The sequence below is a fragment of the Hipposideros armiger genome, unplaced genomic scaffold, assembly GCF_001890085.2.
Source record: "Hipposideros armiger isolate ML-2016 unplaced genomic scaffold, ASM189008v1 scaffold_108, whole genome shotgun sequence".
Classification (NCBI taxonomy): Eukaryota; Metazoa; Chordata; class Mammalia; order Chiroptera; family Hipposideridae; genus Hipposideros; species Hipposideros armiger.
In genome coordinates this window covers 858,790-874,703 of record NW_017731458.1, presented here as the reverse complement: position 1 = coordinate 874,703, position 15,914 = coordinate 858,790, and the positions used below count along the sequence as shown (strand labels likewise).

Genomic DNA, 15,914 nt, shown 5'->3' with positions numbered 1-15,914 from the left:
TGAGTGGAAGTGTGGTGAGGCTGTTCCAGGCCAAAGCTGGTAAAAAGTGGGTGATCCTCCTTTGTAATTTCTTTTCTCCTCCCACTAGTTGGAAGCAGAGAAGGATAGAGCCTGGGCGATGGGAGAGCCAGGAGATGGAAGAAGTCTGGGTCCCTGAGAGAGAAACAGGCTTCTATTATCTATGACACTTAAATCTTGGCTGCTATCTTAACACAGCCCAGCCTACGCTGACTGATACAGTGTCTTTGCCCCCATGTTCCACTTAAGGAGGGACATATTAAGGGCTTGCTGTCTGCTAGGCACATACATCTCATTCAATTCTCACAACTGACGTTTACAGTAAGTATTATGAGCTCTCTCTTACACACATGGTCACCAAGGCTCAAAGAAGTTGGGTAATTGGCCCAAGGTCGCATAGCTCGTAAGTGGTAGCTCAGGGAAGGATTCTCAGAATGTAACGTCTGTGCTTCCTGTGTACACAAGAGCTTGGCTCACCTGTTTTTTGCTAAGCTGGGATCCCCAGTTCAAGCCTGTCATTTCACAGAAGATCAACCTTCTGCAGCTGTTTCTCTCTGAAGAGGAACACTTTATGGAAAGGCAGTTTCCTGGTAGACTCTACAACTTTCTGCAACTTTTCTCTTTACAGTAGCACCTATACTTCTTGTCTGCCCTGGGAAGGATCACTTGATATCCTGTAAGTTCTAAGGCAGGTGTCTGAGAAGAGTACAGTTACGTACAAAAGCCACTTAGGCTGTAATGTTAGATAACAAACAACCTTAACCAAGGGTGGTGGGTTATATGCCAATAACGTGACCATTAAAGGAATAATTAGTCTATTAATCCAAGTGAATAATTACAGAAAATTAGAGTCAGACTTCTGAGGTTCAAACCTTGGCTCTAATGTATATTTGTTTTGTTTCCTTCAATAACCACTATCTCAGAGAGTTGTTTTGAAGGTTAAAGGAACTGTGGAGTCTGAAGTAACATACTAAGGTTCTCCAAAATATTCCATTCCTCTCTGGTTCTCCCTCTCTTATCAACCACTTTTACAAAATCCTTTTGTCTCTAAATCCACTCCCAAAGGAAAAGGATCAAAGAGATGTCCACACTAATTGAATATATTTTTACATTTGGATATTGCAAAGTTTCAACTGATCTGAACGCAGGTTTTAGACTTTTCTTTAAAAAAATAAGTTGTGTATTTATCATTTCACTTTATATGTTAGTAATATTTTAAATAGTAATTTTATGGTCTATTGGATCATTTGCCTGCCTCTTCATCATACCTTTAATGCACAAGAAATAATTTAGCACCTAAATAAATAATTGTTACAAGTCAGAAACCTCTTATTTAACATGCCAGTAATGCTAGCTAATCAGTAACCAGTAGCAAATGACAACACCTGGCTTAACATACAGGCTAACAGCATTATTGAACAGAAAGATTCATAGTGAGAAAAATCTCCAGACAGCTTGGTTATTTCATCTCTTTCTTTCATTAGGCAAAAATCCCAGAAAAGAACATACTTTAAAATTCCCCATCTGAATGCCTGTCTGGGGGATGACGCTGGAGGAAGCAGCCACCTGGTCTGAGTTGGGGGAAACCTGCGCTCCCACATTTAAAAAAGAAAGAAAAAAATTTCCATCTCCACAGATTAATGATTGTCCAACATTTCCTATCAAATCAGTAGCAACTGCTTTAAAGGACTATGTACAGTTGCGACCTTAAGAATGAGATGATATTTCCAAAAATTTGGTTGACAAATTTAATTGAGATGTATAAATGGCCAACATGAAACATATCAAAGTGAGGTGATTTCTCAGGTGAGAGTCACAGTTGCTTATTTAAATGAAGTGGGGCCTTGCATGTTTTGATTTAAATTTCAGTATTCCGTAAGATTTATTTTGTATGATTGTGACTGGTTCAATTCAAATTTGACAAACACTGATTGTCTGCCCACCTGGTAGGCACAATGCTAGGTGAGTCTCCAAAACCTGAATGGTGATTATAAAGGACATTTATAACCTATCCCTCAAAGAAAGGACATATGCCCATATAATCACGCCATCTCTAAAGGCATCATTCTAAATTATTTAGGTTGTTCACTCTGCTCATGACACCCAGGACTGTACCTGGAAAATGAGAGGCACTTAGGAAGTATTTGTGTTGTAAGTGGGGAAGGACTGAAGCAATACCAGTCTAACCAGAACGCTGAGGTCGAATGTCAGACTGTAGAATCCGAAAGCCGACTTGTGGTAGGCGGAAAAGTTGATCCTCACTAACAGACAGAGGAGCCTATTTCAGAAATAAACTGTCCTAAAATAAGTATCAGCCAGTAATCTATATCTTGATGATTTGTGCTTTATCTAGTTAATTGTGGAAGCTTTCAGTTTGGATTACATAATTTCAAAGGAGACAAAGTTAGAGAATAGATTTAGTCATGCTAAAAAACGGCAGCACCTCATCGATTTATATGGAATTACGGAGGAACAGAACTGTTCGCCCCTTTCCTTATGGAAGTGAAGGACGATGGAGCCTGGTTTCCCTTTAGCGTCTGGCTGCCAGACAAGCCTATATTTGCAGGGAACACTCAGGGAGGACAGTGTGCCCCTCCCAGGACAAATATTAATCGCATACTGTATGCAAGACACAGCACCAAGGTCCGATAGCCTCAGATGCCACCAACTGTTCAGAAACGTGATCTGTTGATAACATTTTTAGAATGTGAAAAATGGAGAGTTAAAAGGCTCCCCCTGCATTTAAGGAATGAGTTTCCTTGTAACAACTAGAATCGCAGCTAGAGTTTCTGTTTTTTTTTTGTTGTTGTTGTTGTTTTTTTTTTTTTTTTTTCCGAGGTTATATGTATATATAATTATAGTTGACATACAGTGTTATTCATAGAGTTTCTGTTTTTAAGAAATCATATAGTCTGAGGAACTATGGCANTAAGGAAATAAGGACAAGTCTGAGGCACTGAATATCACTCAAAGAGGTCAGCCAGTGTCCTGGACTGGGAGTCGGGAAACCCAGTCATTGTCTCAGCTCTTCCATAAACTTGCTGTGTGATGTTGGGTAAGAAGTCTACGTAAGCTTTTTTATCTCTGAAGCAAAAGGGCTGGTCTGGGTGGTCTCTAAGGCCTGTCTGCTTTTACACCATTCTGAGCTGGAGGAAAGCACCCAGTAAGTGAGGCCTAGGGCTTCAACGGGAAATATCTGTAAGGGTATGATCTTCCCTCTTCAGCATTCTGGAACGTGGGAACAGGACCGGAAAAAGGAGACAGTGGTGCCATACCAGCACTAATGGCTAGTTTGACAGAGGGCGGTGATAGTTTTGAGCCGTATTAGCTTATACTTCTAGAGTTTTAATTTACATCAGGGGCAGCTATTAAAGTTTCTTCAAATGTCAAAAAAAAGTTTCAGCATTTATAGAGATCATCCTTTGTTGGGTTTTGGGTTTTTTTTGCTATTTCCTTTCTTCCTATAATGGGTTATATGAATACGAACAGAATCCCTAATGTAAAAATGAGGAGAAAGAACAAGACGGCGCTTTAAACAATAAGCTAAGGAGCAGAGTTCAGTGGACAATCAAAGCATCGGAAGCATAATGGACTGAAACAGGCCCCCCTGAAAACTACCCATGTCCAACTCCCTAGAACCTGTGAATGTTACCTTATATGGTAAAGGATGGGATTACGTTAAGGATCGTGAGAGGAGAAGCTCATACTGTATTACCCAGCTGGGCCCTAAATGCCATCACAGGTGTAGTTTTAGGATAGAGGCGGAGGAGGTGGAGGAGGCAACGTGACCATGGAGGCAGAGACTGGAGCGATGGGGCCACAGGCCAAGGGACACCTCGGCCACCCTGGAAAAGGGCTCTCCTCTAGGGCCTTCAAGGTAAGGCCCTGCTGACACCTGGATCTCAAACTTCTGGCCTCCTGAAGTGTCAAAAACAAATTTCTCTTGTTTGAAGCCATCAATGTGTGGCAATTTTTTACAGCAGCTTTAGGAAACTGCAACATAATGGTAGTTACATTTCTTTAGTTCTATTTTCTTATCCATTTCCACTTTTATTGCAATCAGAAAATGTGGCTTGTGCGAATTTTACTTTTCAAATAATATCTGAAAAAATAATACTGCAAAACTGGCTTTTGCTCAGAGTGACCCGACTGCTTGTAGCTTGTCACACAGCGCGATGGCTCTCACCTCCGGGCCTGTGCGCCTGCGGTCTCGTCTGCTTGGAATGCCCTTCTCCTCCCTCCGCTCTTCCTGATTCTCTCCCCTGACTAAGCCTCTTACTTTTAGGACTCAGCTTGGGCATCACTTCCTCCATTCCTCACTCTGTGTTAATCCTGCCTCCTCAGTGTTTCCACAATGTCTGGCGCTTCTATCGGTTAACCCTCTCCCTTCTTCATTATAGTGACTTTTCAACTCTCTTCTTGTCTCCTCCACTAAACTGTTAGCTTCTTCAGGGAAAGGCCCATCTTACCTATTCTTCTATTCCCAGCTCTTAACATATGTCCATGATTTATTTACCCATCAGTTGATTTTGACTGACTGCCAACTCTTCCAGGAACTGTGCATGGTTACATAGTGTATACTCAATAAATGTTTGAAAAGCAAGGCATGAGTGGAGCTATGCCAACTTTTTTTTTTTAAGTGAAAAGATTAAAATGTAGTGGCATATGAAAATGACTGAAAATACAAATGAATAGAAAAAACAATTTATAGTGTTCCTGGTTATATGTTTTCTGAAGTGAGGCTGCATGCAAATCACATTAGGGACAAAAATAAGATACTCACATGACATCACCTGCATAATGTCGAATTCGAAAATCTCGATCAAACTCCAGGATTTTATCGGAGGCACAGAGCTGAGAAATCAAGAAGGAGGTTCTTTTGAAAACAGACATTTTCACTTTCCTAAAAATATATTCCAACTTCACATAAGATGATAATGATGTTACAAGCCATGATATCATTATGAATGAAATTGCACTGTGTGGGGCTTGATTAAAATATTTTGCTTATGCTGTAAAGACTGAGAGCTTTTTCACCAGAAATCCACACACAGCCACTCTTGCAGATGAATATGGCCAAATGACCAAGTTCTGGGCAACGGAGGGTGAGTGGAAGTGTGGTGAGGCTGTTCCAGGCCAAAGCTGGTAAAAAGTGGGTGATCCTCCTTTGTAATTTCTTTTCTCCTCCCACTAGTTGGAAGCAGAGAAGGATAGAGCCTGGGCGATGGGAGAGCCAGGAGATGGAAGAAGTCTGGGTCCCTGAGAGAGAAACAGGCTTCTATTATCTATGACACTTAAATCTTGGCTGCTATCTTAACACAGCCCAGCCTACGCTGACTGATACAGTGTCTTTGCCCCCATGTTCCACTTAAGGAGGGACATATTAAGGGCTTGCTGTCTGCTAGGCACATACATCTCATTCAATTCTCACAACTGACGTTTACAGTAAGTATTATGAGCTCTCTCTTACACACATGGTCACCAAGGCTCAAAGAAGTTGGGTAATTGGCCCAAGGTCGCATAGCTCGTAAGTGGTAGCTCAGGGAAGGATTCTCAGAATGTAACGTCTGTGCTTCCTGTGTACACAAGAGCTTGGCTCACCTGTTTTTTGCTAAGCTGGGATCCCCAGTTCAAGCCTGTCATTTCACAGAAGATCAACCTTCTGCAGCTGTTTCTCTCTGAAGAGGAACACTTTATGGAAAGGCAGTTTCCTGGTAGACTCTACAACTTTCTGCAACTTTTCTCTTTACAGTAGCACCTATACTTCTTGTCTGCCCTGGGAAGGATCACTTGATATCCTGTAAGTTCTAAGGCAGGTGTCTGAGAAGAGTACAGTTACGTACAAAAGCCACTTAGGCTGTAATGTTAGATAACAAACAACCTTAACCAAGGGTGGTGGGTTATATGCCAATAACGTGACCATTAAAGGAATAATTAGTCTATTAATCCAAGTGAATAATTACAGAAAATTAGAGTCAGACTTCTGAGGTTCAAACCTTGGCTCTAATGTATATTTGTTTTGTTTCCTTCAATAACCACTATCTCAGAGAGTTGTTTTGAAGGTTAAAGGAACTGTGGAGTCTGAAGTAACATACTAAGGTTCTCCAAAATATTCCATTCCTCTCTGGTTCTCCCTCTCTTATCAACCACTTTTACAAAATCCTTTTGTCTCTAAATCCACTCCCAAAGGAAAAGGATCAAAGAGATGTCCACACTAATTGAATATATTTTTACATTTGGATATTGCAAAGTTTCAACTGATCTGAACGCAGGTTTTAGACTTTTCTTTAAAAAAATAAGTTGTGTATTTATCATTTCACTTTATATGTTAGTAATATTTTAAATAGTAATTTTATGGTCTATTGGATCATTTGCCTGCCTCTTCATCATACCTTTAATGCACAAGAAATAATTTAGCACCTAAATAAATAATTGTTACAAGTCAGAAACCTCTTATTTAACATGCCAGTAATGCTAGCTAATCAGTAACCAGTAGCAAATGACAACACCTGGCTTAACATACAGGCTAACAGCATTATTGAACAGAAAGATTCATAGTGAGAAAAATCTCCAGACAGCTTGGTTATTTCATCTCTTTCTTTCATTAGGCAAAAATCCCAGAAAAGAACATACTTTAAAATTCCCCATCTGAATGCCTGTCTGGGGGATGACGCTGGAGGAAGCAGCCACCTGGTCTGAGTTGGGGGAAACCTGCGCTCCCACATTTAAAAAAGAAAGAAAAAAATTTCCATCTCCACAGATTAATGATTGTCCAACATTTCCTATCAAATCAGTAGCAACTGCTTTAAAGGACTATGTACAGTTGCGACCTTAAGAATGAGATGATATTTCCAAAAATTTGGTTGACAAATTTAATTGAGATGTATAAATGGCCAACATGAAACATATCAAAGTGAGGTGATTTCTCAGGTGAGAGTCACAGTTGCTTATTTAAATGAAGTGGGGCCTTGCATGTTTTGATTTAAATTTCAGTATTCCGTAAGATTTATTTTGTATGATTGTGACTGGTTCAATTCAAATTTGACAAACACTGATTGTCTGCCCACCTGGTAGGCACAATGCTAGGTGAGTCTCCAAAACCTGAATGGTGATTATAAAGGACATTTATAACCTATCCCTCAAAGAAAGGACATATGCCCATATAATCACGCCATCTCTAAAGGCATCATTCTAAATTATTTAGGTTGTTCACTCTGCTCATGACACCCAGGACTGTACCTGGAAAATGAGAGGCACTTAGGAAGTATTTGTGTTGTAAGTGGGGAAGGACTGAAGCAATACCAGTCTAACCAGAACGCTGAGGTCGAATGTCAGACTGTAGAATCCGAAAGCCGACTTGTGGTAGGCGGAAAAGTTGATCCTCACTAACAGACAGAGGAGCCTATTTCAGAAATAAACTGTCCTAAAATAAGTATCAGCCAGTAATCTATATCTTGATGATTTGTGCTTTATCTAGTTAATTGTGGAAGCTTTCAGTTTGGATTACATAATTTCAAAGGAGACAAAGTTAGAGAATAGATTTAGTCATGCTAAAAAACGGCAGCACCTCATCGATTTATATGGAATTACGGAGGAACAGAACTGTTCGCCCCTTTCCTTATGGAAGTGAAGGACGATGGAGCCTGGTTTCCCTTTAGCGTCTGGCTGCCAGACAAGCCTATATTTGCAGGGAACACTCAGGGAGGACAGTGTGCCCCTCCCAGGACAAATATTAATCGCATACTGTATGCAAGACACAGCACCAAGGTCCGATAGCCTCAGATGCCACCAACTGTTCAGAAACGTGATCTGTTGATAACATTTTTAGAATGTGAAAAATGGAGAGTTAAAAGGCTCCCCCTGCATTTAAGGAATGAGTTTCCTTGTAACAACTAGAATCGCAGCTAGAGTTTCTGTTTTTTTTTTTTTTTTGTTGTTTTTTTTTTTTTTTTTTTTTTCCCGAGGTTATATGTATATATAATTATAGTTGACATACAGTGTTATTCATAGAGTTTCTGTTTTTAAGAAATCATATAGTCTGAGGAACTATGGCAAAGGACACAGCTACCTTTTATAACGGAGGATTACAATAAAAAGCCAAGGACAAAAGCTATTTTCAATGCCAGAATTATCAAGATGCAGGAGCAAAATTCTAGCGCATGAACGAGGGCTCTGTACCTATTGGTTATAAATGACATCATGCTTTTTAAAGAATCGTGTTCACTTTTCCTGTTTCTAGCAAATTGAGTAGGCTGGAGCTCCCTCTCCTGGATATTAGGGTTTTTATCAGTCTCGTCATCCCATAAACCAGAGAGGCCCAATTTAGCCACAGCAATAAATAAATCATTTCATGGACGTTTATGGCCTTTCTTTCTTAGTTGAGTGGACATTCTTGTAACCCGACATTTAAAAGTCATTCGATTCTGTCAAACAACAAGGAAACTCGTACAGATCAAAACGAGAGGGAGTTCTCAGGAAATGTATTACCTTCCGGCTGGAAAAGTGACCATGTTTGCCCAATTTACTGTTCAGTGCTTCGAGGAACATTTCATCGGTGACCTTGCCGACGTTCATGCAGGCGTCATCCAGGATTGCAATGATGCCTTTGTGCTGCTGCTCCACAAGGTCCACGATGATCTGGTTGTTGAAGTAATCGATCTGTGCGACACAGCAAAGAAGCCATTCCCAAGGGGCCCGAGACCCGGCCCGCAAAACACCCGAGGCCTCCATCTGTATCGGGAGTTCAAGTAAAGCTACCCTTATGTAAAACGTGGCAACAACACCCAGGCGGTCTAACACGAAAAGGAGCATGCGTTATGTCAGAGGTTTCCATTTCCATTTCTGTGTTGACTTTATAACATGAGATACTTTTTTTTCAGATGAGTATAGTTCAAGGCAAACATTATAAAGCAGATAATGTTTCTGCCATCATTAACCCTTGTTTTAATCCGGACTCCGTATCCTGTACCTAACTCTACTCCTTCATACTCTCCATCCCCCAATCTGCTTGCCCTTCATTAATCACAAGACCCAGATAGTACCAGTTAAGGGATTAGGCAGAACTTGCATTTTTAGTTATGTGGGCCTCGACTAAAATCCAAAAGAACATCTCCAGTTTCCCCAAAGTCAAAAAGCACATACGGGCCTGACAGAGTTTTGATGTTTTGCAGGGTATACCATAAAAATTTAATTCTGAGATGTGAGAACCTATAAAAGAGAAGAATAAGCTTTTCATTTATTTCCGTGAGCTGAATCAAGTTATAAATAACTTTCGGCTTTTTAGCAACTTCAGTATACACAAGGTTTATACAAAAATCCTCTTCTACACCTGTTTACTCTGATATCCTGTGGCACACGTCACCATTTGCAGAAAGCACGCACGGGCCTGACTCAGGCAGGCTGTACATCGCTTGGAAATAGGCAGTTTATTATCGTACATTCTAATCTGTGTGTTGCTATGTCCCATCTTACTTAGGAGGTACCTGAACTGCAAGGGGACCCATTACCTTCTGTAAGATCTACGCATCCATAACAGACTATTAAAGTGTCTCATGTGCCATGCTATGTAAAATTGAGGACTCATGCCACTTACTTGTCTGAAGCTTTCAGCTCCAAGTTTTCTTCTGTATTCCATAAACTGAAAGTCTCAAACTGGGTGGCTTTTACTTTCTTTTTTATACTTTTCTGGTTCCTCTAAATCGGTGGTTCTCAATAGAGGGTGACTTTGTCCCCCAGGGGACATTTGGCAATGTCTGAGGACATTTCTTTTTTTCTTTTTTTTCCCCTGTTCTACATCCCTGAATGAGGACACTTCTGATGTTTGTGACTAAGGGAGTCTTAGTGGCATCCAGTGGGAAGAGGCCAGGGATGCTGCAAAACATCCTACAATGCCCAGGACATGCTCAAAACAAAGATCTACCTGGTCCAAAATGTCAGTAGTACAAAGATGGAGAAGCCCTAGTATAAACATGGTGTTGTTGGAAAAGTCATAATGTATTTTTCCTGTTTTTCGTTGCAAAAATGCGTCATGACTTTTCCAACAACCCAATATTTACTTTTATTGTGGGTATTTATTACATTTCTAATTAGGGAGAAAAGTTATTTCCATCTTTGGAAATATACCCTTAAAAATACTAAAAATAAAACACACAAAAAAGCAGCAGGAACTCTGTACTAATTAATAGCTGAAATCTTAGACTTTGGAATTAGAAGACTAAGTCTTTTGTCCTAGGAACAAAAGAAGTAAGTTCCCTAAAATTCCAATTATATAAACAAAAAGTGATTAATCTTTGCTGAAGAGTCTAGTAACTAACTTTTAGTTTTGAAGTTTAATGTTGATTCAAATATTGCTTCAAGTAGTGGTTTCCAACCAGTTTCTTCTGGCAACCTGGCATCCCCAGGTGGTTCCTCAGGGGACACAGGGGGCATGGAGAGATGTGATGGGGTGGTTTAGGGGTACAGGGCTCTGGGCATCCCATTCCCTCTCCAAATCATGCAGCTTTGTGCCTGAGAGTCAAGTTCTCAACAGCTAACCAATCACCAGAAGCTTTTAAAACTGAATCAATTAGACAACCAGACATATGAGCCTCCTGATGAAAGTTCACACACCACCTATGAACTAGACTGGTGGGAAACCACTGCTCCTGAAACCAGTGGAGAGTCTAGATCTAACAACCAAGGAAATATAAAAGACAGAGAAACACAGCAGGTGATATCTTGGGAATCCAACTCGCAAAATCCAGACTGTGGAATACTCTACGGGACAAATGACTTGCTGTCTTCATCAAAAGATAATTAAGGAAAAAGAGACAGAAAGAGAGAGGGAGAAGATCTATAAATTTGTGAGACCTATCAACAATCAAATGTAGGAACCTTATTTGTATCCAAATTCCAACAGACTGTAAAGACAAAACAAAAAACTATAAGACAACGGAGGAAATGTGACATGGGAACACTGACTGGGTATTTGATGACATTAAGGAATTACTGTTAATTTTTTAGGTGTGATAATGGTATGGTAGTTATGGGTTTTGTAAAAGTATTTATCTTTTAGAGAAACATACTGAAATTTTTACAGACAAAACAAATCACATTATTATCACATTATAGTCTGAGATTTGCTTCAAAACAATCTAGGGGTGGGTTGGTGGGTACAGATGACAGACACGACTGGTAGTCCAATGACGTCTGTTAAAGCTGGGTGATGGGTACGTAGAGCTTATACATTCTGATCTCTACTCTCATGTATGTTTGAAATTTTCCACACACAAAAAAAGAATTAATCACTATGTTCACAAGTCTGGGGTTTTTAAAGGAAATATTTGCCCAGAATAGCTATTCTTATCTGGGGGAGCTGGCATATGGTCAGTTACTGTTACCGTGGAGTTAGCCTCTGTTCCCTGTAGGGACACATATTTCTTGGTTTATTTTGCTAAGAATTTTTGCAGTTTAGGGCTTTTGTCCCTTTTTTCCAGATGTTTGGAATAGCCTACTGTAATTTTTGACTTCTCCCTTTTATCAACTGTGTCAGTGGAATTTGATACTCTGATTGTTAAAGGATATTTTTGATCAGTATCTCTGAATTGCATCTGAATAACAAGTTTTATGATTGAGTTTGCGATAAAAAAAATCTAAGCCTCAATTATAATTGTGTATTAGATTACATGACATGTTCATTCTAAGAAAGCTACATATACACTTAATTGAATTGAATTACATCTCAAATGTGCTATAAGAGGTCACTCCTTAAATCAAAATTGTATTATAGGTAATCTTATTATAAAGCAATAGCACATTTTGGTTTTATATGACTATACGTGAACAAAACTTTTTTATGGTATACTAATTAACACGCGATGAAAAGGAAAATGCACTTGAGGCAGGAAAGCTAGTAATTCTACCATCGCCTCCTTTTTCTGAACGAGAGGAGACAGAAAGTATGAACATGAGAAGGAGTATAGAGTAATTTAAATTCAGCCTTCCAAATGGCTTTTTCACTGCTATTACGCTGAATATCAAAAAAAACAAATACTGACTTAATTTTTATTGTCTATGCTATTTGGCAAGAGGAGACACACAGTTTTATAAACACAGAAATGTATGGGAACGCAGAAGGTTTTGCATTTTTCATGTCTTTTCTCAAGATTGTTTTGAAATACAAATTTGTAAGAAAAATTACGAGGTCTCATTTCTATCACGAGCAGGAGGTGTAATTGTCACGCTTTTGACAATTTGGCCCAGTTTGGACCCCGGGCCAGTGATACTTCCTGACCATATATCACCAGACTAGTGTGACCGTGACAAATATTAAAGGTCACAAACAGCCATGAGAAGAAAGGTGACAACTAAAGTATGACACAGGAAGGTAAATGGAAATAAAAGTGAATACAGTATTTTCATGCAAGGATTTCAGAGAACAGGAATCCCATTAACTAAAGACGGTAAAATGCCATGTAGTTTAAAAAGCAGAGAAGGGGAAAAAAACCAACAAAAAACAAAAGAATGAGGAGGAAAAGGAAGAAAAGGAGGAAGGGGAAGAAACTAAACTTGGAAGCAAAGTTCAGCCGATGTAAGGCAAAAGTTGCTGCTCTGAGTAACATAAATGTGCTAAACTCTTTTTTTTAAAAATTAAATTTATTGGGGTGATATTTGTTAGTAAGATTGTATAAGTTTCAAGTATACAATTCTGTAAGGCATCATCTATATATTTATTGCACTGTGTGCTCACCACCTAAAGCCTAGCCTCCCCCCTGTCACCATATATTTGACTACTAAACTCTTAACAGATGGGAACCAGAAAACCCATGTGGCACCAGCCATAAATTGAAAATGTGAAGTTTACTGATTATAATAACTCAGCATTTTCTGGGCACCAACAAGGGAGTCTATCAAATTAGAGAAATCCCACGTAGCAACACTGAAAATGAATTGTATTTACATACCCCAAAAAAGGAAAGCTAAAGTTTTGGTGTTTCACGTAACCAGAAAGATTTTTTTAAATACAGTAAAACCTTGGATTGCGAGTAACTTGGTTTACGAGTGTTCCACAAGACGAGCAAACATTTCTAATACATTTTAACTTGGTAAACAAGCAATGGCTTGCAGTATGAGTAGTGTGTTTCCGGAACAAATTATGCTCGCCAACCAAGGTATTGCTGTACCTCAAATGATAAGATTTGACATTATCAATAATCGGTGAAACGCAGGAAGACATTTTCCACAGACGTCCACTCACATGTTTCCAGGGGATCCCTTCCCGCTGGTATTCCTCTTGTTCTTGCTTCAGAACCAGCTGAATAAAGAGCTGCTGCAATTTCTCGTTGCAGTAATTGATGCAGAATTGCTCAAAGCTGCAAGAAAAAGCAGGAAATTAGGTTGAAACAAACAAAAAGCAAACAATCGTGTCTAAAGCAGCGTATCCTGTTTTACCTGTTGTTGTCAAAGATTTCAAAGCCATAGATATCCAAGACACCGATGACAGTGTTTTTCCCGTGGATTGTGGTGTCATAGTTCTTCACCTCAATAATGTCATTGATGCGAGTCACGATCCAACAAAAAAGGCGCTCATATATAGCCTGTGAGCAAAACAACACCGTAAATTCTTGCCCATTGGGAATGAGTAATCTGTTTGGATTTGTGATAAAGTTTCAAATTCCTATTCTCCTTCTTACCATTGTTTAGGATATCTGTTACTACCCGAAGCAAAACAATAAGAAAAGCAGACGATCTGTTAAAAAACACAACACCATAGATGCAAAACTAAAGTACATAGTTTGGATTTTTAAGATTATTACTGGTCACTACACGTATTGTATTTCAACAACATTCTGGCCCAGGTTTGTTTCTGTGCCCAGCTATCTCAAAAATTTGCCTACTCCCTCATATAAGTCACTTACAATAGCTGCTTTGTTGTTAATATTATCAACTCTAAAGAGTGGGAAACCAATGTGTTAATAACTATGTTGCACTAGAGCTCTATAAATTTGAGAAATATAAATATTGATTTGTAATCCTAAATAAAGATCTGAGCCAAAGGCCACAGTTTGAAATTCCCTGAGAATCAAAGGCGCATCCAGTGCACACGGATACACACGCCAAGTCACAGGTGGGCACTACGCACTAACACAGTCGCATCCTGGTGCAAACATGCTCTGCCAACGTCACATCTTCAGAAAGCCTTGAACGACTCCCTCCAGCCACCCACTTGCTTTACTGATACTTATCCACACGCACTGTCTCCACACTTCACCTCCCCTTTCCTCTTCAATCCACTCGTCTTTGATGAGCTCCCACTACTCCACTAAAAATGGTTCCTCAAGGACCCCGAGCACCTGTATAGAGACACCGCCTTGTACCCACTAGATGGGCATCTTCTTCAGATACTCAGCATCCCTTAACCGAGTGTCCACTCTCTTCTTAAAATCTCCTCCTCTCTGGGATTCATGGCACCACACTTCCTTAATTTTCTTTTCATTTCACTGGCTGCTCCTTCTTGGTGAACTTCGGTAGGCCCTCCTCTGCCTGACCTCTGAAAGCTGGAATTCCTCGCAGTCCTCTTCTCTCTGCTCTTTAACACCTCCTAAGTTGTACCACTCAATATTAAACAGCAGTAACATAACACTGCTCCCAAACGTGTTACCCCCATGCAGACCTCTCCTCTGAGCTCCAGGTCCCGGTGCCTGACCGCCTACCTGACCACACTTTAAGGTGTCTCAGTCCTCTCGGATGTATGTCCTCTCAGGACTCTTGATCTTCCCACCCCCCAAAACTGTTCCTATCCTACTTTAACCATGAATAAATGGCAAGAGAAACTCAGGAATGTATTTATTCTTTCCACAAATATTTGCCAAGTACTTATTATGTGTAGTTTGTTGGAGATCCAGTACTAAGCCAACACAAACATGGTCTCAGACTCTGAGGAGCTTAGGCAGTAAGGTGAAGGCAAAATCTCTCTCTTTCTCTGAAGGTGAGGTGCATGGGATCTGAGGAGAATTTAACCTGTTCAGTGTGGAGAGAGGCCAGGGAAGGCTTTCCTGAGAAAGCGGGCTCAGATCAGGATGAGTAAGAGTAATTAACCGGACGAGAGGGGGGAGAAGAAGCAGGAGAAACAGCATGTGCAGAGGCCCTGTGGCTGGAAGGGGAAAGGGATGAAGACAGCTTGGGAGGCCTGAGAGAAGGCTAACGGGCTGGAGTGAAGAAGGGCGGCTGGAATGTGGTATGAAATGAGGCAGGACAGGTAGGTCGGAGCCAGACCCTACCAAGGAATGTCCTTGATTCCATCATTTCCCAGACAAGCAGGTCCTGCGGATTGTATCTTCCAAATACAGTTGGTTTCAACTCATCTCCTCCCCATTGTCACTGCTACCTTCTCAGTCCCAGCTGCCGTCGTCTCTCTCCTGGATTATTAAAATAGCCCCTTGACTGCTCTCTGCGCTTCCACTCTGGCCCTACCTGCCCCCCCCCTTTGATAAGATTCTCCACACTGAGGCCAGAGCGATTATTTTACAAATTCGGAACCTGATATCACTGTCCTACCGTCAAATCCTCCACTCTCTACTGAACTTAGATAAATTCAAATTCTACCCAAGACTAAAAAGCGAGCCTGAGATTTACAAGAGCAAAATATGGGATAACAGCAACCTAATCAACCAGCCAAAAGAAGAAAATGTTAAGACTTAAAAAAAATAGGGCTGGCCGAGTGGCTCAGTTGGTTAAGAGCTCACTCAAGAGTGCGAGCTCTGAGCAATAGCGGTTCGATCCCCGGCCCAAGCTGAGCTGCCACTGAGCTGCCAACAAGTGGCAGGATGGCTCAGTTAAAACAATAAAAATAAAAATAAAAATAAATAAATAAATAAAACATCTGTCACACAGAACATAGACAAAGGGTTCAAGTTATT

At 40.3% G+C, this 15,914-nt stretch overlaps 1 protein-coding gene across 1 annotated transcript in view; it reads right to left on the bottom strand.

Moving 5' to 3' along the window:
* The window catches only part of MYO1D (myosin ID), a 299,149-nt gene that overhangs the window by 192,133 nt on the left and 91,102 nt on the right, over positions 1-15,914 (bottom strand). The window contains exons 9-12 of the mRNA XM_019647087.1: positions 13,447-13,592; positions 13,253-13,367; positions 8,506-8,676; positions 4,802-4,872 (exon numbers count right to left, since the gene is read on the bottom strand). Coding sequence (XP_019502632.1) covers positions 4,802-4,872; positions 8,506-8,676; positions 13,253-13,367; positions 13,447-13,592 — 503 coding nt within the window. The remainder of the gene's footprint in view (positions 1-4,801; positions 4,873-8,505; positions 8,677-13,252; positions 13,368-13,446; positions 13,593-15,914) is intronic.